The sequence below is a fragment of the Oryctolagus cuniculus genome, chromosome 8, assembly GCF_051225735.1.
Source record: "Oryctolagus cuniculus isolate XC-2025 breed Fujian yellow rabbit chromosome 8, ASM5122573v1, whole genome shotgun sequence".
In the NCBI taxonomy this organism is placed as follows: Eukaryota; Metazoa; Chordata; class Mammalia; order Lagomorpha; family Leporidae; genus Oryctolagus; species Oryctolagus cuniculus.
Genome location: NC_142874.1, coordinates 50,217,297 through 50,240,643, shown reverse-complemented (window position 1 = coordinate 50,240,643; position 23,347 = coordinate 50,217,297). Strand labels below are relative to the sequence as shown.

At 41.3% G+C, this 23,347-nt stretch overlaps 1 protein-coding gene across 2 annotated transcripts in view; it reads right to left on the bottom strand.

Moving 5' to 3' along the window:
- Window positions 1–4,453, bottom strand: part of GYPA (glycophorin A (MNS blood group)) — a 31,904-nt gene extending 27,451 nt beyond the window's left edge. Inside the window, exon 1 of one of the 2 annotated variants that reach the window (XM_089302440.1) lies at window positions 4,145–4,453. In XM_089302440.1, coding sequence (XP_089158566.1) covers window positions 4,145–4,181 — 37 coding nt within the window. In that variant the 5' untranslated portion in view covers window positions 4,182–4,453. The remainder of the gene's footprint in view (window positions 1–4,144) is intronic. The other variant, XM_089302441.1, reaches the window with a different exon arrangement.
- Window positions 4,454–23,347: the final 18,894 nt, after the last annotated feature.

Below are 23,347 nucleotides of genomic sequence, written 5' to 3'. Positions count from 1 at the left end.
GGATGGATTTCAAAATTTTTTTGCACCAAAACAAATTCATCCTTTAATTCCATTTTCTGAGGACTTTTTTTTTAAATTTTTTTTGACAGACAGAGAGAAAGATCTTTCTTTTCTCTTGGTTCAACCCCAAAATGGCCGCCCCGGCCAACGCGCTGCGCTGATCTGAAGCCAGGAGCCAGGAGCCAGGTGCTTCCTCCTGGTCTCCCATGCAGGTGCACTTGGGCCATCCTCCACTGCACTCCCTGGCCACAGCAGAGAGCTGGACTGGAAGAGGAGCAACCGAGACAGAATCCGGCGCCCTGACTGGGACTAGAACCCGGGGTGCCGGCGCCGCAGGTGGAGGATTAGCCTAGTGAGCCGAGGCACCGGCCTTTCTGAGGACTTTTTGAAGTCCCCTCCTAAGTTAGTTTCGATATCCTATCCCTTCTTCTCCCTTAGGAGTTTTTCTTCTCTTCACAGTGGAATGGCCATTTATTTGTAGAAGCCAAATGTCACACCAAGCTAAAGATATCTGTGGGTTTGGCAACAATCGACAACTCATTTCAGGTTGACGTTGCACCAAAGCTTGGAGGTGGTAAAGATGTTTAAATGCCTGGCTGTGCTGGGCTCTTTGGAATGGGCAGGAGGAGACAGGCTCACAGGGGCCGACCTTGTCTCCCACAAGACTCTAGTCATTGGCTGTTTCTGAAGTGCAGAGTGTGTGAGTGCTTGGCAGGGTGTGGGACACCTAAGGGGAAGACACAGTTTTTATTTTCAGTCATTTTATAGTCTTGGGGTCACTGACAAGCAGTTCCTGTCACACTCCCTGTCCTAATTAAACAGTTAAAAAGTCTCTGTACTTGGATCACTGAAACAAACAGAAAACCTCATTTCTTCCATTGTGTAGTGTGCACCTGGTAGGGTGCTTGGGTTAATCGTGGTCTACATGGAGCATGCCTTTTGGCTCAAGAGCTGAGAACAATCCTTCCCCGCCTCTACCCTCCTGCTTCCTCTCTTCCTCCCTCCCTTTCCTGCCTTCCCTTCTATGAATCCAGAACTCTGCTAGATTCTGGGGACACTCTAATGAATAAAGAGGGCACAACACCACTCCCCCTTGGATCTTCCAATTAAATCAGTATGTTATAACCTAGACTGCAAATCTGCATGAATTGTAAGTAAAACCAGAAACTTCTAGTGGGTCCAGATTTAGAACATGATTTACTAGTTGAAGAGACATAATATTGTGTTTTCAAAATTTTTTCAAGAGTTATTTATTTATTTGAAAGGCAGAGTTACAGAGAAGCAGAAGCAGAGAGACAGAGAGATAGAGAGACTGAGAGAGTGAGAGAGAGAGAGAATCTTCCATCACTCCACCAAATGGCTTCAACGGTCAGAGCTGGCCTGATCCAAAGCCAGGAGCCAGGAGCTTCTTCCAGGTCTCCCACCTAGGTGCAGGGGCCCAAACACTTGGACCATCTTCTACTGCCCAGGCCATAGCAGAGAGCTGGATTGGAAGTGGAGCAGCCGGGTCTCAAACCGCTGCCCAGATTGGATGCCTGCATTGCAGGCGGTGGCTTTACCTGCATCGCTGCTATGCCGGCTCCCTTCAAATTGTTTCTCAGCATAAGAATACAATTTCGTTTGAGCACACTCAGTTGGCTCTTCTCTCAGAACTGCTGTATTTGCTCTTCCTGTCACCTCCAGTTCCATCCCTGAGACTGCGGGATTGGCTCCTTGTCATTGTCCATCTTCTAGCACTCTGTCATCCACTCAGAAAAAGGTCCTACTGCCCTTTTCCAAAGCAACCTTCTGCATGCATGTTTATCAGCTTGATTTTGTTTTCTTTATAACATTTTTCCTGTCTGTTCTGATCTTAGTAACTTCCTTGTTCTGTTTATTGTCTTTGTTCCCTCCCACTGTCCTCCCTGGCAGGAGCTCATTCATCTTATTGCCATGGCGTGGAGGCCCAGCTCAGCACCTGACCTGTGATTACTAAACGAACAAATGAGAGAAGCAATTCAGGGACTAGGAACCAAATCTTTTCAGACAGAAAGAAAAACACACAAAAAAACCCACAACTTTTTCTCTATTTGGAAGATGACCTCTGATAAGGTTAGAAGGAGAAATAGTGGCTTGCTCCTAAAATTATTGGCACAAATAGAATGATCAATTTTTCCATTGCTAAAGATGTTTCCCCTTCACACTCTACACTCTCTTCTTCAACTAATGAGCAAAGGGGGAGGGTGAAATCTGCTCTCACGTCCTTTCTGTTGGACTATCAAGCAGCAACATCCAGAGAGACATAGATGATAACAGCTCAGGCACTGAGGGCTGCTGTAGCTTCCAGAGCCATGGGCCTCGATGACCTGGTCATCAGCGTCACTTGAGGCCTTCATACACTCCGTGCCTGAGCCACTGGAGACGTGAACAACTCCTTTATTTTCCAGGAACCCTTTCCAAATTTGGAGCACCTCTATGCCACACAGAGTTTCCAAATGTTGGATTCCTTCTTTCCCCAAAACACATGCTGTGTCTAATTTTGATCAAATCATCCCCAAGCAACCCAAAGAATACCTCTTCTTTCTTCTGTCTAATCACACTCTGCAAATATTTGGATATATTTGCATACTATACCACATCCCTTCCATTTCTCTTCTTTTCTTCAAACAAGATGTTTTCTTACTTTTCTACTTTAGAAAACGAGAGCAGTATTGCTAATCTGCTTTCTTGTAATTTTTTTTCTTCCTAACTTTTACAGAATTGCCAATCAATAGACCCAGGTTTGTTCCATAGTCTATTATTATTTTCATGCTAATACTTATCTTAATAATACTTATTAGTACTTCCTAATTATTATAATTAATTCTTTTTAGAGCTAGAGAATAGCAAACTTCACACTTTACTTTGTGCCAGGCATTCGGGTAAGAGCATTGCATTGCCTGGTTTGTGCGGCCTCCGACTGTTACTGCGAGGCAGGGATGGATGTTGCCCACCATCTGCAGATGAGGATATCCAGGGAGACAGAGGGGTGCAGTTTGCTCCTAATGTCCCCCAGGCTATCAGATGTGGAATCGGATTTGAAGCCAGTTCTGTCTGTTCCTCACACCTGTGTGCTGCTATTTTATCCCCTGGGGTAGCTTAGAAAATGCTGATCTCTGCCCTGTATTCTACAGAATACACAGGAGCTCCTTGACATCTGCTCTAACTTGAGTTAGGGCTGTGTCTGATGGGCTAAATAGATTTCAAATAACAGCCTGGTCCTTATCAAAGTGCTAGGCACCAGTGTTTCCCACATAGACATACTACGTTTGAAAGGATGGGACATATAACAATCTCAGAAAAAACAAAAATAATGTTAATTTAACCCACCTTAACAATACCCCTAGGTATTTATTCATGTCAATGAATTGGCTTGGATTTCTCCTCAAACCACATTAATACCTAAGCCAATGAGAAATTTTATTTTCATTTTTCTTGCATTACACCTCAATAACTGACCTACAGAGAGGGAGACAGCTCCCCATGTTTCGGAATTCATGCAGGGGTCTTGTCCCTTTCTGGCAGCAGAAATCAGAAATGATACTTTGTGAAAGCTGAGAACTGTTAGTCCACCATCAACTTCATCAATAATTCATTAATCTGGAAACTTCTCTCTTTTAAAACTGAAACAAAGTAACACATTTACTCACACAAAGCTATTTCTCACAGTTGATAAAATTCCTTTAGTTCTGACTAGGCTTAGAGTGGAAGCAAACTTGTGATTCAGCCACAAATACAAGGAGACTTCACAAAGTTTGTGGAAAATAGAATTAAAAGAGAAATTGATTTGGGAACAAAAAAGTCTTGAAATCCATGCATCGCTTTTTCAGAATACATGTTTTGCACGAACTTTTTGAAGATCACTCATATATATGGATTTCAAAATCTGTTTGTACTGAAGTCAACATCTTTTAATTCTATTTTTCTCTGTGAACTTTTTGGAGCATCCCCATAATGCGCCATGTCCCTTACCTGGCTGACTGAATTCCAATAAAACCCATCCACCAGATGGGAATCTGAGCACTATTCAGTAATTTAATCAATTGAGTAAGATGCAACTGAAATGCGGTAGTTATCTTAACTCCATATTCAACAAAGCAGCAACCAGTTTTAAAAAATGACTTACCGAACAATAGTAGTGCAATTGTTATTTTTTCATACATCCTGAGATCATGAGCTGGCTCACAAAGTCGGTGCAGGCAAACCACCAAGAATGACTGGAAGTATCAATTTCTGGCCCCCGCCTGAACGCTGTTATCTTCTAGGGCCACCTTCTAGGGCCACCGTCAGCTCATTGGCCTGGCATTTTAAATGATGCAAAGTTGTTAAGTGGCTGTTAACAAAGATATGTGGATATCTTACTTAACTGGCACTGTGAAAGTCATAAGGAAATCTTCACTTCAGGGAACTGGCTGCTACATGTGAAATTTTCTTTGCAAAAATTAAGTGGGCAGAGCAAGGTAATAGTCAGGGCCTGCCCATTCAGAGAAAGAATGACTATGGTGGCTTGAGGTCGCAGCTTGCACCAGGCTGATGTAGCTCTTGTGGGCTATGAACCTTTTCATTTTTAATGTGGAGTTGTTTGCAGTTCAAATTGAAAATGAGGCCTTTTTTTATACGAAAGGCAGAGAGAGAGACAGTGAGACAGATAGAGATCTCCCATACCCTAATTCACTCCTCAAGTGCCCAAAACAGCTGGATTGCACCAGACCAAAGCCAGGAGCTGGAGGTCCATCTGAGTTTCCCAGATGAGTGTCGGGGACCCAAGTTCCTGGGCCATCACCTGCTACTACTCAGGTGTGCGCTAGCAGGAAGCAGTGCCGGGACTCAAACCCGGGTACTACAGTATGGGATGCAGGTGTTTCCAGCGGCATCCCAACCACTGCACCAGATACTCATCCTGAAAATGAGCTCTTATACTTAAAGTAACTGTTTCTGAACATTTTATTTAATTTTTTTTTGACAGGCAGAGTGGACAGTGAGAGACAGAGAGAAAGGTCTTCCTTTTGCCGTTGGTTCACCCTCCAATGGCCGTATGAACATTTTAATTACCATTTGAAAACACTTCAAACTCAGCACAAGACATACAGTAAATTAAGAGACTCAAAATGCAAGAAATCTTTCACTGAAATCGAGCTTGAATTAAATAGTAGTGCCTACATAGCTTATGTAATATCAAGACAATACATGCAAACATTGAAAAAGAGAAAGAAACTGTCAAATGTAAACCTTGTTATAAGTCAGGTGAAAATGTAGCATTATGGAGTCAAGCATTTGGCTCAGCTGTTAGGACACTGTGTCTCACATCAGAGCATCTGGGTTTGATTTCTGGCTCTAGGTCCTGATTTCTCTCTCTGATTCCTGATTCTAGCTGCCTGCTAATGCACACTCTGGGAGGCGGTGAGGATGGCTCAAGTAATTGGGCTCCTGTCACTTACATGAAAGATTCGGATTGAGTTCACAGCTTCTGGCTTCAGCCCCAGACAGCCCTGGCTATTGTGGTCATTTGGGGAGTGAATCAGCAGATGGGAACTCTCTCTTTCTGTATCACTGGCTCCCTCTGCTTCTCAAACAAATTTTTAATGTGTGGTGTGAAAGTTTGAGGAAGAATGATTTCAAAGGGAGGCAGAACAAAACCAATAAAATAATTAAATTAGGCTTCTTTATTTGAACCCTTCCGAAAGTTGTTTTTAACAGATGATTGAATAGTCTACCTAAGTTGTGTTACTCTAGTAAAAAGCTCTTCGTGTGAAAGTTTTTCCTGCCTGATTCAGAAAGTCAATTTGCTAAGTAAGCAATTTGTGAAATACTCATTTACCTAAGAGGTGCCTTTTTAAAAAGCATTTAGGAAGCTGACATGATAGACGGCTGGGGAGAAGATGGAGATACACATCAGCTGAGCATCCTAGAGAGGGCGCACCTGAGACGATGGGATTGCCAGGGAGCTGGGATACAGACTTGGGCCAGCCTGAGATTGCAGGGCACAGAGGAGATTGTGTGGGCAACAGCATCAGGATCTTGTGGAACCTTGGAAGCTGAAGGCTTGCTCAGTGCTCTGACACTTCACGCAAAGCAATTGTTGCGAAATTTACAAAACGTTACATTTCACAAATACTCAATAAATCAGTACCTTCCATAAGCTAGTTATGGTGATTGGGTACCAGGTTGTGTTGCAGAAATGTTCTTAAGAGATTCTTAAGAATTCCTAATGAAGGAGATCCTGTGAATGTTAATATGAGCAGTAAACAATTATTACATACACATTTAAATTGATAAGGGAAAAGAAATTAGCATGAGCCTTCGAAAGGCCCTTTCTCTTTACCATGAGTAAATCAGTTAGTCAGTGTCCTCACAGTAGACTATTAAAATCATGTTTTCAAAAACAAAGACAGGAAGACTCCGGATAAAATAGGTGAATGGAAACAGTGAGATCACCAAACAGGATCTATGAAAACAAAATCCCGTTTGCCTCTTTTCTTTTGGGCTGGATTGCCTCTACCTGAACACACCTGCTATCATCTTACGTGACCTATTCCATTTGTGCTCAGGATCTCAGTTGAATAGGACTTCCTCCAAGAAGCCTTCCCTGACTCCCTAAGTCTCAACCAGGGAAGGTCTCAATCCTTTCTGGGTTTCTACTCTGCCCTTGTCATAAAACTTATCATATTGCATCGCATAACCTTTGGGTCCTAGCTAGACTGTAACTTCTAAGTAGGCACACTCTGCCTGCAGCAGTCTTGTCTGCTATTGAGTGTTTGGGAACACTTGATGCTCAATAAGTTTTTTTCCTCCATATCTGCAGGCTCCATATCCATGGTTTCAGCTAACTGTGGATCAAAAATATGTAGAAAATGTATTGAAAATGTACAGACTTTTCTCTTTATTCCCCAAAGAATACAGTGTAAGAACTATGAGGGTGCTTTAAAACATTCATAGAAAAATGGAATTAAAAGATCAGTTCATTTTGATGCAGAAATTTTTTGAACGCCATACAGAGTACACATTTCTCACTTTTTGAAGACTGCATGTATGCATGCATTTCAAAGTGTTTTTGCATCAAAGTAAATCTATTTTTTAATACCAAGTTCCATGGATTTTTAAAATACTCTTGTGTTTACATAACATTTGCACTGAACTATATATCAGCAATCAAAGGATGATTTAAAGTATATGGGAGGATGTGTGTGTGTGTTGTATGCCCATGATACACCATCTTATGTTAGGGACTTGATCGTTTGCAGATTTTGTGTCTGTACGGAGGTCCTGAATCCACTACACACAGATCCTGAGTGAATTTGTCAAATTAGTAAATGACAAATGAATATTGCAGTGCAGAGGAGAGCAACTTCTCTCTGTCAGTCTTGGAGTGTAGAGACAACTTATTTTATATATGAGAGGTCTTTGAAAAGTCCAATGAAAGTGCATATTATGAAAAAAAAAAGCTCTGCATGGATTCCACCCTCTTTTTGCACCAAAATAAGCTTGTTTTGAAATTCCCTATTTTCCACAATGTTTGGAAGTACCCTAGTATACCCTGTGTTATATTCTGACTCCAGGTTACTCCCAGCCAAAGTCCCTTACAGGAAAGGAAAAAAAAATTGGAAAACCAGCCTGGAATCCAGAGTTCATATTTCTTCAGGGTGAATTAATCGGACTCTGAAGATGCTTTCTCTTATTCCACAGCCTGCTTCCCCAGTGAAGTACCTCATTAATTATTCTAGAAACTCCCCTAGCCATTTCACAGGCAAGTTCATTCACATTTGTCTCTGATTGTCCTGAATCACTGGTTCTCTGTAATTGTGGGTCCTGTCCCCCCAGTTCTGTTTCCAGCATCTGGCAGAATGCCCTACAAGAGAGGGAGGCAGAGTCAGTAACTACCTGTCTTCAGGATGGTCGACCACGTGACACAGGGAGTCACCCATATGGGCAAGGGCTGCAGGACAGCAATGCATGTTTTGCCCTTGGTCTCTTGGTAGAGCTAACCTGCTCTTAAGAACTGGGGGAGCGTGTAGTGAACTCGGGTTAGAATAGGTTTGCAGTTTCTTTCAGCATTAGTACTGACACTGCCTGGCCTGATTAAAGACAGGCAAGCCCTGGAGTGTTCTTAATGCGGGAACCGGAGATCAGAGTCAGCATCACACGTAGAAGGTGTGTGGAGGTGGAGCTATACAGTGACCTCTAGTGGTGAATCTACGTAACAGAAGGGAAAATGTGAGCCTAGAAAACGCAATCCAAAATACCATCAGATTATACTTTTCCTGTTTAGACATTTCTCTAGGCGTCTTTATATTGTTACACATCATAAAATCCTAACCATGAGATATATCATGCACAGGTTTTAGATAGAATCAACTATCTTTTGAGAATTTTAAATCTGTGCCTGAAGAAGATGCTCTTTAGACATGAAATGTAGTAGTGTTGCCTAATTTCTTGGTACTGTATGTCCTCGGTCTGTGTTTATCTTACTGAGTTGGCCACTGTTATAGCATACTCAAGGACAAAGATGAGGCACATGAAGCACAAGATGGTAAACTAGGAAAGTCAACCTGGATCCATCAACCTTTTGATGACAGGGAGACAATTATGTTGGTGATTATTTACCTCCCAAATATTGCAGGCTCAGGTTATGCCTGAAGGTGGTGGCATGCTAGTCTGGTCTGCCAGAGGACAAATCTGCTCTTTGTAGTTTATATGGAAGTCTGAGGACAGGGGAGGAACAGAAATGTCGAGACTAAGGCTTGTACTACCAGCCTCTTTGGACCTTGTCACCTTAGAAAGGTCCAGTCTGGGCTGGTGCCGCGGCTCAATAGGCTAATCCTCCACCTGCGGCGCCAGCACACCGGGTTCTAGTCCCGGTCGGGGCGCCGGATTCTGTCCCGGTTGCCCCTCTTCCCTCTTCCAGGCCAGCTCTCTGCTGTGGCCCGGGAAGGCAGTGGAGGATGGCCCAAGTCCTTGGGCCCTGCACCCCATGGGAGACCAGGAGAAGCACCAGGCTCCTGCCATCGGATGCGCTGACCGCAGCGCACCAGCAGTGGCGGCCATTGGAGGGTGAACCAACGGCAAAAGGAAGACCTTTCTCTCTGTCTCTCTCTCTCACTGTCCACTCCGCCTGTCAAAAAGAAAGAAAGAAAGAAAGAAAGAAAGAAAGAAAGAAAGAAAGAAAGAAAGAAAGAAAGAAAGAAAGAAAGAAAGAAAGAAAGAGAAAGATCCAGTCTGCTTTGCCAGAGTGGTCTAACTACTTTCCTGGTTATATTTTCATTTCAAAATTAAAAAAAAATAAGATTCACAAAGTTAGACAAATCCGATGTTCAAAATAACCCCGTTCAAGAGACAAAACAGGTATTATCAATCTTAGTTGATAAATGAGGAAACTGAGGCTAGATTGTTGATGTATTCATTGATTTGATTTGACCCCAAGTGTTTTCCATTGATTTAGCTCCCAATGTTCAAAATGAGTTATAATTTATTCAAAAACCAGGAGAGATAGGGCCAGCATTGTGGCACAGTACATTAAGCTGTTGCTTGCAATACCGGCATCCCACATCAGAGTGCAGGTTCAAGTCCCACCTGCTCTGCTTCTGATCCAGCTTCCCACTAATGCACCTGGGAAAGCAACAGAAGATGGCTCAATCACATGTGCCCCTGCCATCGATGTGGGAGATCTGCATGGATTTCCAAGCTCCAGACTTCAACATGGACTGTCTCAAGGTGGTGCAGCCATTTGGCAAGTGCTAATAGATTCTCTCTCTCTGTCTGTCTCTGTCTCTGTCTGTCTCTGTCTCTGTCTCTCTCCCTCCTCTTTCTTTATCTACCTCCTCTCATTCTGCCTTTCAAATATATAATAAATATTTCAAAAAAATAAAGATCAGAAGGCAATTTAGTTAAAAATTAAGATTCTGTTAAACAACAGGAAGATCTGGCCAAGAAGGAACCTGTGCTCCTGCTCAGTGGTGGCCACCGGAACTCACCATTGGTAGTCTCTGGAACAGGCATGCTTTCTTGACTTGACCTCTACTTACTTCCATCACTTAGACTAAGTTATACTGTGATGAAACCTCAAAACTTCTGTCTCAGCCGGCACTGCGGCTCACTAGGCTAATCCTCCGCCAGTGGCGCCGGTACTCCGGGTTCTAGTCCCAGTTGGGGCGCCGGTTCTGTCCCAGTTGCTCCTCTTCCAGTCCAGCTCTCTGCTGTGGCCCGGGAAGGCAACAGAGGATGGCCCAAGTGCTTGGGCCCTGCACCCACATGGGAGACCAGGAGGAAGCACCTGGCTCCTGGCTTCGGATCGGCGCAGCGTGTCAGCCATAGTGGCCATTTTGGGGGTGAACCAACGGAAAAGGAAGACCTTTCTCTCTGTCTGTCTCTCTCTCACTGTCTAACTCTGCCTGTCAAAAAAAAATTAAAAAAAAAAAAACTTTTGTCTCGCAGCATCACTGGCTCATTTATTGCTTACACTACATTTTGTCTAAGATGACTACAAGCACCAGGATGCAGATTGGAGGAAACACTTCTATTGGGAATAGACTGTTCTTGTTTTATAGAGAAAATAAAAATGACCTGTTCAGACAGTATGTGTATGTGACAGTATGTGGTGGGTGTCATTTTTGCTTATAGTTTCCTGATCAAATAAAAGCATGACACAAGTTGACATCAGTGGACAATGGAAGGAAAATTCTTCCATAGGGAAGCCCTGCAAGAACAGTAGTGAGGTTATGTGAAATGTACAGGAAAGACATGGAATATTAGGAACAAAAATACAATGTCATCTTCATTTGTTCTCTTTGTCTAATTCTTTCTGCGTTTAGGTTTGAAAATGAAACTTGATTAGAAGGCCCATTCAAGGTCTTCTACTGATGAGATTTAACTGATGTCCTGGTTGACCAATTTTTCCCAGTTGTCTCTCAGACCCTTGTGCTACCCTTCTGGAGTCAGTCATCATGAGTGATATTTCTGCACAGGATTGATGGATCCGGATTGTTCTTCATTCTTTTAAATCACTCAGCAAATGTTTAACAAGCACTTACCAGGCACTGTGCCAAGTGCTAGAGAAACAACCTTCAGGCTCCTTCCCCCTTTCCCTCCCCCTCTCCCTTCCCCTCCCTCTTTCCCTTTCTCCTCCTCTCCCTCTCTCCCCCTCCCCCTCCTCCCCTAAGAAAATAAACAAATTAAATTAAAAAAAAAAAAAAAGAAACAACCTTCAGTAACTCGGGTTCCATTTCCAGAACTTGCAGCTTGATTGGGAGACAAACCAGAAGGCAACTGCACCATGAAGTGGCAAGTGATGTGCGGAAGTGAACAAAGGCCTCTGCTGCAGTATGTAAGAAGGTCCCTAACTCAGCCTTTCCAGGGCTAGCAATGCGTTCTGGAGGATGAGTACTTAGGTCAAGAAAGGAGAATATTTAAGGCTCAATGTCAAGGATGTCAATTCATTTTCCTTTTACCTTTGCAAACATGAAATTGGCCTGATTCTCTAAATGAATAGTAGATGAGGTATATCAGTGAAAGATAAAGAGCTATAAGGTAAATAGCAATTTTTATATAAAGTTTATTGATATGTAATCTATGCAAATATATAAATGTATAATTTACATATGTACATATATATGTGTATATGTATTTCTGCATAAGCATCATCAGATCAGGATATAAAATATGTACAATACTTTGAGAAATTTCTCTTTTGCTCTTTCTAACTTAAAAAAATGCTGAATTAAGGTAAATACTACTCCGATTTCTAATGCCATTGGTTAGTTTTGTCTGTTCTTGGATTTCACAGGAAAGGTTTTGTATTTTACCAAATGGTTTCTCCACATCTATTAGATAATCATCTGGCTTTTGTTCCTCAGTTTGCTAATATAATGTATCACATTTATTGACATGTGAGTGTAGACCATCCCTGAGTATGAGAAATAAATCCCACTTGGTCTGGTTGAATGATCTTTCTGATGTGTTTTTGGATTCAATTGGATAGTATTTTATTTTGTTGAGAATTTTTGCAGCTATGTTCATCAGGGAAATTGCTCTATAGTTCTCTTTCTCTGCTGTGTCTTTATCTGGCTTAGAAATTAAGGTGATGCTGGCTACATAGAAGGAGTTTAGGATGATTTTCTTCCTTGCAGTTGTTTTGAATAGCGTGAAAATAATTGGATTACTTCTGATAGAATCCAGCAGTGAAGCCATCCAGTCCCGGGCTTTTCTTTGCTGGGAGAGTCTTTATTGGTGATTCAATCTCTGTCTTGGTTATTGGTCTGTTTAGGTTTTCTATGTCTTCATGAAGGTAGGTTGTATGTGTCTAGAAATCTGTTTATTTCTTTTAGGTTTCCCAATTTGTTGGCATATAGCTCTGTGTAGTAACTCCAGATGATTTGTTTTATGTCTGTGGTATCTGCTGTTACATTTCTTTTTTTCTCTCTGATTTTATTGATTTGGGTCTTTTTCCTCATTTTTTTTTTTTTGGTTAGTTGGGCCAAGGGTGTGTCAGTTTAGCTTATTTTTTCAAAAAACTAGCTATTCATCTCACCAAATTTTTTTATATTTTAGGGGGAGGAGGTTCAATTTTGTTTATTCTCTAACTTTAATCATTTGTTTCCTCCTATCAATTTTGGGGTTGCTTTGTTGTTTTTCTAGGTCCTTGTGATGCATTGATAACTCGTGTATTTGGTACCTTTCCAATTTCTTGATATAGGCTCTAATCACTATAAATTTCCCTCTTAAAACAGCTTTTGCTGTATCCCAAAAGGTTTGATATGTTGTATTGCCTTCTTCATTCTTTTCCATTTTTTTATTTCTCTTTAGATTTATTCTATGACCTACTATTCATTCAGGATCATGTTGTTCAGTCTCCATGTTTTTGCATATGTTCTAGAGGATTTGAGTTGTTGATTTCCAACTTTATTCCATTGTGGTCAGAGAAGATGCATGGCATGATCTTGATTTTTTTGAATTTGCTGAGACTTGCTATACGGCCTAACATATGGTCTATCCTAGAGAACATTTCATGCACTGATGAAAAGAATGTGTATTCTGCAACTGTGGGATGAAAGATTCCGTAGATATCAATTAGGTCCATTTGTCCATAGTGTAGATTAGCTCTATTGTTTCTTTATTGATTTTTTGTCTAATTGATCTGTTTATTGATGAAAGTGGGGTGTTGATTTCCCCCGTTACTATTGTATTGGAGTCTATATCTCCTTTAGATAAATTTAAATAGCCAGGTACCCTGCAATTGAGTGCACATACATTTATTATAGTTACATATTCCTGTTGAATTGATTCTTTAAATATTACACAGTGCCCTTCTTTTTCTGTTTAAAAGTTTTTGTGTTAATGTTCTAGCTTGTCTGATATTACAATGGCTACACCGGCTCTCTTTTTTGCTCTCTGTTAATATGGAATGTCTTTTTCCATCCTTTAAATTTCAGTCTGCATATATCTTTGTTGGTGAGGTGTGTTTCTTTTAGGCATAAAATAGAAGGGTCTTGTTTTTTTAAATCCATTCAGCCAGTCTATATCTTTTAACTGGAGGGTTCAGGCCTTTTACATTCAAGGTTACTTTTGATAAGTAATAACTTGGCCCTGCCATTTTTCCATAAATATCCCTATTGTTTACTTTGGATTTCTTTTGTACTTTTACTGGGAGATTTTCTGCCTTCACATTCTTTCATAATGGTAACTATCTTCTGTGTTTCTGTGAGTAGCACATCCTTAAGTATCTTTTGTAAGAGTGGACAAGTGGTGAAAAATTCTTCCAATTTATGTTTGTTTTGGAAGGTCTTTATTTCATCCTTATTCATAAATGAGAGCTTTGCAGGGTACAGTATTCTGGATTGACAGGTTTTTTTTTCTTTTGATATTTGGACTATGTGTCTCCATTCTCTCCTAGCCTATAGAGTTTCTGATGAGAACTCAGCTGTGATCTAATTGGAGATCCTCTGAAATAATCTGGCTTTTCTCTCATGCACATTTTAGAATCTTTTCTTTATGTTTTACTGTTGAAAAATTGACTACAATGTGTTGTGTTGAAGATCTTTTCTGGTCATGTCTATTTTTTTTGGCTCCATAATTTCTATTGAAATGTCAGTCATCTGTCTTATTGGTCCTTCTCTCAAGGTAATATGTATTTTTGTCCTCTGGTTGCTTTTAAAGATTCCTATTTGTTTCATATTTTCAAGAAATAGATTATGATGTGTCTACTAATAAATTTCATTGGGATTGGCTAGGCTTCTAAATTTGTTGATACTTTTAGTAATTTTGAAAAAATCTTGACCACCATGTTTCCAAATATATTCAAATATTGTCTCTCTCCCACTCTAAAACTTCAATTATGTGTACATTATACCTTTTAATTGTTAGATGTTTTTGATTCTTTCTTCATTATTGTACTTCAGTTTGAACATTATCTAATGATTTCTAATCTTACCTGCTGCATCCAGACTGCTTTTAAACCTATATCATGAATTCTGTAATTCTGATACTGAATTTTTCAATTCCGAATGTACATTTGATTTTATAGGCTTTAATTCACAGCTGAAATTCTACTTATTTTCATTTATTCTATGTACTTTACACACTGTTTTCTTGGATACACTTAACACAGTTATTTATTTATTTATTTATTTATTGACAGGCAGAGTGGACAGTGAGAGAGAGAGAGAGAGACAGAGAGAAAGGTCTTCCTTTTCTGTTGGTTCACCCTCCAATGGCCGCTGGGGTCGGTGCGCTGCGCTGTGGCTGGTGCACCACGCTGATCCGAAGCCGGAGCCAGGTGCTTCTCCTGGTCTCCCATGCGGGTGCAGGGCCCAAGCACTTGGGCCATCCTCCACTGCATTCCTGGGCCACAGTAGAGAGCTGGCCTGGAAGAGGGGCAACCAGGACAGAATCTGGTGCCCCAACCAGGACTAGAACCCCGTGTGCTGGCGCCACAGGCGGAGGATTAGCCTATTGAGCCACGGCGCCGGCTTAACACAGTTATTTTAACATCTTTATTATCTCTAAAATTTAGATACTTGTAGCTTAACTTTTGTTTTCTTTATTTATTCTTTACAGCAAACATACATAACTTGAAATTAACTATTTTAACGATTTTGAAGTTACAGTTCAATGACATTAAGTACATTGACATTGTTGTGTTATTTTTTAAAGTCTTGATTATTTTGCTACATTTTTCTTCTTCTTTGCACGCCTAGTAAGTTTTCTACTTATGCATGATGTTGAGCTTTGCATTTTATATTCCCACCCATGTAACTTCGATGAGGATATTTTGAGGAAGATATTCATCATGTTTTATTGCAAACTCCTTCCCTCTAGTAGGATTTTGCTGTTTTCTAATTTAGCTCCCCAGTCTATTGAGTATTCCAAAACTCAGCAAGTGTCCTCAGGGGAAAATAGGATTTGTGCTTGGGCTCTAGTTCATCATCTGTTGTAACAGCCCTGATTAAGTACCAAAAGCTCTGACCATTTTTCTTTTGCATCCTCTCATCCCTATTTATGTCCGCATGGAAGAAATCAGCAAATAGGCAAGGAAAGAAGAGAAAATTCAGGGAAAACAGAAACTCTGTTATGTGATTATATAACTCACTATTTCCTCCCATACCTGCACATGACTATGAGGCCAAAAACAATTTTCCTGATGATATTATCACTCTTTTCCTCAACATACCATATTTGAAGGAGTAGGTGAACAATGAGAAAATACCCAGAGTGATTTTCAGAGACAGATTTCCAGTTTCTTAAAAACTGGTCCTGGACAAAACCTGGAAGATATAGATTTCTAGAAGCAGCTTAGCAAATCTGAATCATGAAGACAAAAAACCTGAACAGACTATTAACTGTGGGTGAGATTGAATCAGGAGTACTCTCCCAACAGAAAAGTCTAGAACCAGATGGCTTCACTGCTGAACTTTGCTAAACTGTTAAGGAAGAACTAACACCAAATCTTCTCAAACTATTTCAAACAGCTGAAAGGGAGGGAACACTTCCAGAGTCATTCTGTGAGGTCAGCATCATCTTAATTCCAAAACCAGATATTGCTACAACAACAGCAACAAAAAGAATGCTGTAGGCCAATATTCCTGATGGACATAGGTACAGAAATCCTCAACAAAATACCATTGAATTAAACAACACCTCAAAAAGATCATTTACCCTGACCAAATGAGATTTATCCCAGAAACACAGGACTGATTCAACATACACAAATCAATAATGTGATACATCCTATCAACAGAATGAAGGCTAAAAATTGTGTGATTGTCTCAATAGATGCAGCAAGAGCATTTGATAAAATACAGCATCCATTTATGATGAAAACCTTAAGTATAGAAGGAATATACCTCAGCATAATAAAGACTAAATATGGGGGCTGGCACTGTGGTGTAGCTGGTGAGGCTGCTGCCTGCAGTCCTGGCATCCCACATGGGCATCTGTTTGAGTCCCAACTTCCGATCCAGCTCTCTCCTGTGGCCTGGGAAAGCAGTGGAAGATGGCCCAAGTCTTTGGATCCCTGCACCTCTGTGGGAGACCAGGAAGAAGCTCCTGGCTCCTGGTTTCAGATTGGTGCAGCTCCAGCCAAAGTAGCCGTCTGGGGAGTGAACCAGCGATGGAAGACCTCCCTCACTCTCTGCCTCTGCCTCTCTGTAACTGCCTTTCAAATAAATAAATCTTAAAAAAAAAAAAAAACTGGTCCTGGAGGCTGTGATATTTCATAAACTTATAGTACTATAGATTTGAATATTCCTGCTATTTGTTCCTGTCTTGGCTACAATCTTAGGTTCAGAGGGCAGAAAGGAGTGTCTTGTAGCAACAAATATAAGTGAGCACCTACAGGTCATAAGGACCAGCTGAGTGCAAAGAAAATAAATTTATTTTTCAATTATAATACATGAAATCATCTTATTGATTCACTGTTTGGGCTACATCATTCTTGCCTTAGACAAAACTATGATATTAATTAAGCTATTAAATACTAACCAAGTTTCAGGCATCCTATAATTACTTATTATGGGTAATACATTACTATTTATAATGATTCTATGAGGAATGCATTATTCCCCTAATTGGTGGTACAGACAGGATTTTAACCTGGGTCTGTCATCCACATGCAAGCCTATACTCTGTAAGCTATATCTTCTTCTATTATTAGACAATGTAACAAAAGTCAATTTCCATTGTTAGGAGCAACAAATAGTAAATGCTAAAATGAGGACATTTTTGCATCCAGGAGTAGGTGAAGAGGGTTTTTTTGTTTGTTTTTGTTTTTGTTTTTTGAGAAGTAGAGTTACAGACAGAGGAAGAATCAGAGAGAATCTACTGGTTCACTCCCCAAATGGCTGCAACAGCTGCAGCTGGGCTGATCCAAAGCCAGGAGCTTCTTCCAGGTCTCCCACATGGGTGCAGGGGCCCAAACACTTGGGCCATTTTCCACTGCTTTCCCAAGCCATTTGCAGAGAGCTGATTGGAAAAGGAGCAGCCAGGACATGAACCAGCACCCATATGGAATGCTAGCACCCCAGGGACTGGCTTAGCCTACTATGCTCAATGAAAAGGGTTTTGAATAGACATCTCTATTTGTTCTCTGAGACAGATACACACAGTTCAGAGGAGTCAGACTGACTCATTATGACTGGGAAACAGAGAATGAGAGCTAAGAGTAGCGTCAAGAAATATAGCTAATGGCTCTGGTCAGCAAGATCATAAACTATGTGAGGATTTAAGGCTTTATCCCAGGGACAATTGATAAACCACTGAAAGGGTGAATGCATACTATCTACTGGATGGAGAACAGATATTAGGGAGGTAACACTACTAATAAGAATGGTAAGTAACCATAGCAGAAAATGAGAGGATAGTACCTTCAACTATTTTAATTAAGGTAGCAATCATGGAGTTAGTTGAAGTGATTCAACATCTCTGTAGATCTTAATATTGATTGGTGTTATGTTTAGCTGGACAGCAGGGATGCTATGGCTTTAATAAGATTTGTCCCCATCAAAGCCCACGTTGAAGTCCCCAATATAATCATGTTAAGCAGTAGTGGGGCCTCTAGCAGTTAATTAGATCATGAGGGCACCACTCTCATGAAGGGAATAATGTAGTTCCCATGTAGTTATCATCAGAGCAGGTTGTTGTAAAATCAGCCTGGTACCTTCCTGCACTCTCTCACACATATGCTCCCTTCTGCACACCCACTTTCCCCTTCCACTTTTCTGCCATGCATGGAGTAGCACACGGCCCTCACAAGAAGCAGAGTAGATATTCCCATACACATGGACTTCCAGAACCATAAGCCAAAATAAAGTTCTTTCTTTATAAATTACCCAAAGTATTATTTCATTACAGCACTAGAAAATTGACTAAGGTTGGGGATGAGATAGAGACCAAAGGTAATTTCCAAAATTCCAGCTTGCATGACTAGATAAAGAGTGGCCCTATTTATGGAGATACTAAATTGGGGAAGCAAAATGGATTTCTGAAGGAAGATTATTTGGATACTATGATTTGAAATTTCTCTGGAATATATATGGAACATATGAAATTTCTATGGAATATATGTATAAAAATATACATTTTGCGGCCAGCGCCGTGGCTCAACAGGCTAATCCTCCGCCTTGCGGCACCGGCACACCTGGTTCTAGTCCCGGTCAGGGCGCCGGATTCTGTCCCGGTTGCCCCTCTTCCAGGCCAGCTCTCTGCTATGGCCCGGGAGTGCAGTGGAGGATGGCCCAAGTGCTTGGGCCCTGCACCCCATGGGAGACCAGGAGAAGCACCTGGCTCCTGCCTTCGGATCAGCGTGGTGCGCCGGCTGCAGCGCGCCAGCCGCGGTGGCCAACGGCAAAAGGAAGACCTTTTTCTCTGCGCCTCTCTCTCTCTTACTGTCCACTCTGTCAAAAAAATACACATTTTGCTTCCAGAATTTCATATTTCCACAAATAGGGCTACTCTTTATCTAGTCATGCAAGCTGGAAACTTCGGAAGTTACCTTTGATCTCTATCTCATCCCCAAACTTAGTCAATTTTCTAGTGCTGTAATGAAATAATACTTTGGGTAATTTTGGCTTATGGTTCTGGAAGTCCATGTGTATGGGAATATCTACTCTGCTTCTTGTGAGGGCCATGTGCTACTCCATGCATGGAGAGGTCAAGGAAGAAGATGGATTAATGAATCTGATACATAGAAGAGGAATCTGGACTGGACACAGAGGCGTGGCAGTTATCTGTCCACCTGTATACAGGGTGAATAAAGGTATGCACTCCACAGCCAAAACTCACTTTATTGCTTTTCCCTTTGCTGTGCTCCATAGATATTGTGTTTTTAACAAGCCAAAGATTTGGGGAAACCCTGTGTCAAGCAATTCCATCAGCACTCTTTTCCAATATGTGCTCATTTTTTGTCTCTGTGTCACAGATGTTCAGTGTCAATGAAATAGCCTTCTATTAGAAGACAATACCATCCAAGACTTTCATAGCTAGAGAAGAGAAGTCAATACTGGTTTTCAAGCTTCAAAGGACAGGCTGTCTCTCTTGTTAGGATCTAATGAGGTGGTGACTTTAAGTCAAAGCCAGTGATAATTCACCATTCCAAAACCCTGGAGCTCTTAAGAATTATCCTAAATGTACCCTGCCTGTGATCTACAAATGGAAAAACAAAGCTTAGATGACAGCACATCTGCTTTCAATACAGTTTACTGAGGATTTGAAGCCCACTATTGAGACTTCCTGCTCAGAAAGAAAAAACATTCCTTTCAAAATATTATTGCTTCTTGACAATGCACTTGGTCAGCCATGAGCTCCACTGGAGATGTACAATAAGATTAATGCTGTTTTCATGCCTGCCAACACAGTATTCAGTCTGCAGCCCATGTAGCGAAGAATAATTTCAACTTACCAAGCTGAAATGTGAAGTATATTTCATAAAGCTATATATGTCATTGATAGTGATTCCTCTGATGGATGTGGGAAAAGTAAATTGAAAACCTTTTGGAAAATATCCCCATTCCAGAAATCATGAAGAACATTTGTGACTCGTGGGAGCAGATCAAAATATCAATACTAACAGGAGTCTGAAAGAAGTTGATTTTTTTAAATTTTTTTTTTTAGAAGTTGATTTTAACCTCTGTGGACTGAGAGGTTTAAGACTCAAGAGGAGAAAGTAAATGCAGTTTTGATATAAGAGAACTGATATAAGAAGTGGAGACTGAAAATGCGATTGAATTTCTGCAACCTCATGATGAAACTTTAATGGAGGAGGAGTTGCTGCTTATGATAGAGCAAACACACTGGTTTCTTGAGAGGGAAGCTGCATCCTGTAAAGATTCTATAAATGTAATTAAAATGGCAACAGAAATTTAGAATATTACATAAACATAGTTGATAAAGTAGTGTTTGAGAGGTAATGTTTCACTTCAATCTTGAAAGCTTTACTGGGGGCCAGAGCTGTGGCACAGAAAGTTAAACAGCCCCAGTCTGCAGTGCTGGCATCCCATATTAGTGCCAGTTTGGCTCCACTTCTGATCCAGCTCCCTGCTAACGCGCCTGGGAAAGCAGCAGAGGACGGCCCAAGGCGGGCCCCTGCGCCTACGTGGGGGACCCAAAAGAAGCTCTTGGCTCCTGGCTTCACATCAGCTGAGCTCCAGCTATTGCGGCCATTTGGGGCATGAATGAGCAAGTGGAAGACATCTCTCTGTCTCTACCCCCTCTCTGTAACTCTTCCAAATAAATAAAATAAGTTTTTTTTTTTAAAAAAGAAAGCTTTACTGTGGGTAAAATACTATCAAATTGTATCACATGCCACAGAGAAATCGCTAATGAATAGAAAAGTCAATCAACGCAGCAACCTTCATTGTCTTCTTTTAGGAAACGGTCACAGCTCCCCAACCTTCAGTAACCAGCACCCTTGTCAGTCAGCAACCATGAACACTGAGGCAAGAGCCTCCACCAGCAAAAACATGAATAGCTCAAGATTTGGATGACCATTAGCAATGTGTAATGAACAAAGCATTTTAAATTAAGTTATGTACTTTTTTAGACATAATGCTATTGTCCACGTAATAGACTACAGTATAGTGTAAACATAACTTTTATAGACTTCAGAAAGCCAACAAAATCATCTGGCTTGCTTTATTGCAGTAGGTGGCAATATCTCTGAGGTATGCCTCAGAGAAAAGACAGGAGGATGGTGTCTTTGGGCTGAATGGGCAAGCCCTAGCGGGTCTCCAAGCCCTGCCTTGGGAACTGGAGACGTGGAAGTGACCTAGATCTTATATATTCAATTAAATTCCATGTTTCTGTAGCATCCAGCAAAGGCTCTCCAAGAGATCCTTTTGCCTAGAATCTACCCATTTTCTTGGAGTGCTTCCCTCCCCTTCAGGAGTCGGCTCTCAGTAGACTCTATTTTATTATGGGACCATTCATTTTGACTCCGGCTTGCTTAGCGAACACCTGGCCACCTGACACTCCTTGAGCCCATCAATTCTCCTCTAGAGTAATGTGGAAGACTGCGGGTTAGAAGCTAAGTTAATGAGTTCTCAGGTGAACGTAAACAGACATCTGAACTTCATTGAACTCCCTCTGTTCCCACCCTTTCTGATGCCTGAGATCTACGAGGTGGCCCAGGCATATTAATTCCAATAAATTCTCTTGTCCCATGAAGCTGTTTTGAAGTGGGTTTAGAATGCTCATAACCAAAAGGCTCTTAATTAGGAGAGGCCTTGATGTGTCCAATTAAGGAACCATTAACGGAATGAAGCCAAGGTTGAGTGAGGCTGAGCTGAACTGGCTGGGGACCGAGATAAGCGGCTTTGCAGTCGTCCGTGACACGAGTGAAGACCACAGTGACTGCACTCGCTGGAGCCCTCACAGATAATTTGGCTTCAAATGACTAATGGGGCCCTTTTGTGCATGATTAATCATGTGAGGATGTTTAGCACAATTCTAAATATGCCCTTCAGCCCTGCTACACGCTCCCAGAAGTGAAATGTGAGCCCGAATTGTCTCTCTCAGACAAACCCTGCTGATTTTCTTTCTTAACTGTCTAGTGTAGAAGGGATTCAATTATCCTTCAGCCTTAAAAACATGCCAGAGGATGGTGTTGGCCTTCAGTGGCTTGGAGCAAGCTCATATTATGCAAATCTGTTTCTCATTTATGGGATTCAGGCAAATCACCAGGGCTGTATTTTCTCCAGAGAGCGAGCAACAGTACAGACAGCCAGTACCCTTTTTTCATTCTTGCATTCTACCCAGATCCTGGATATAAGGAACAAGGAGAAAAAACAATTCTTTGAAAATTTTAATGTCTTTAATTTTTTTTTTTTAATTTGAGAAACAGAGATTGACAGAGAGCTCCCATCCTGTGATTTACTTCCTAAATGCTCCTAATCGCCAGGGCTGGGATGGGGCCAGAGCCAGAACCTGGAAACTCAATCCAAATCTTCTACATGGGTGGCAGGAACCCAACCACTTCAGCTGTCATTGCTGCTTCCCCGGGGAATGCAATGGCGAGAAGCCGGAATCAGGAGCCAAAGCTAGGACTGGAACTCAGACACTTCAGTGTGCGATGCCACTTTAACCTCTAGGCCAGCCACCTGCCCCGACATCTTTCTTTATATGACAAAGGGTCTCTCATAATAAAAACAATGGTAGAAGAGGGCAGCTGCAAATGCTCAGTCCAGTTCCCATTGTTACTAGACTCAGCTCTTATTAGTTGGTGTGATTTTTTATTTTATTTATTTGACAGGTAGAGTTACAGACAGTGAGAGGGAGAGACAGAGAGAAAGGTCTTCCTTGCGCTGGTTCACCCCCCAAATGGCCATCACAGCCGGAGCTACACCAATCTGAGAAGAGCCAGGGAAGGGCCAGGTAATTCTTCCTGATCTCCCTCATGGGTGCAGGCAACCAAGCACTTGGGCCATCCTCCACTGCCTTCCCAGGCCACAGCAGAGAGCTGGACTGGAAGAGGAGCAACCGGGACTAGAACCCGGTGCCTATATGGGATGCGGCGCCACAGGCAAAGGATTAGCCAAGTGAGGCACTGCGCTGGCCCCAGTTGGTATGATTTAATAAATGAGTTGCATAGCAATGCTTCCTATGTACTTCCTTCCATGCACATTGTAACTGATGCCAGATACAGTTTAAAAGAATAAACAAGAAAATACCATGTTATAAGAAAGAAAACAAGGCTTTACTAATGTAATATGTCAGTAGCTTCCAGTAGATATTCAGGAATTTACTGTTTAAATTTTATACATTTAATCATTCTGCAAATTATTGTAAAAAAGAAAAACATTAGAACCCAGGAACGAATCTAAAAGTTATTTCCTAAGAAGATGCAGACCAT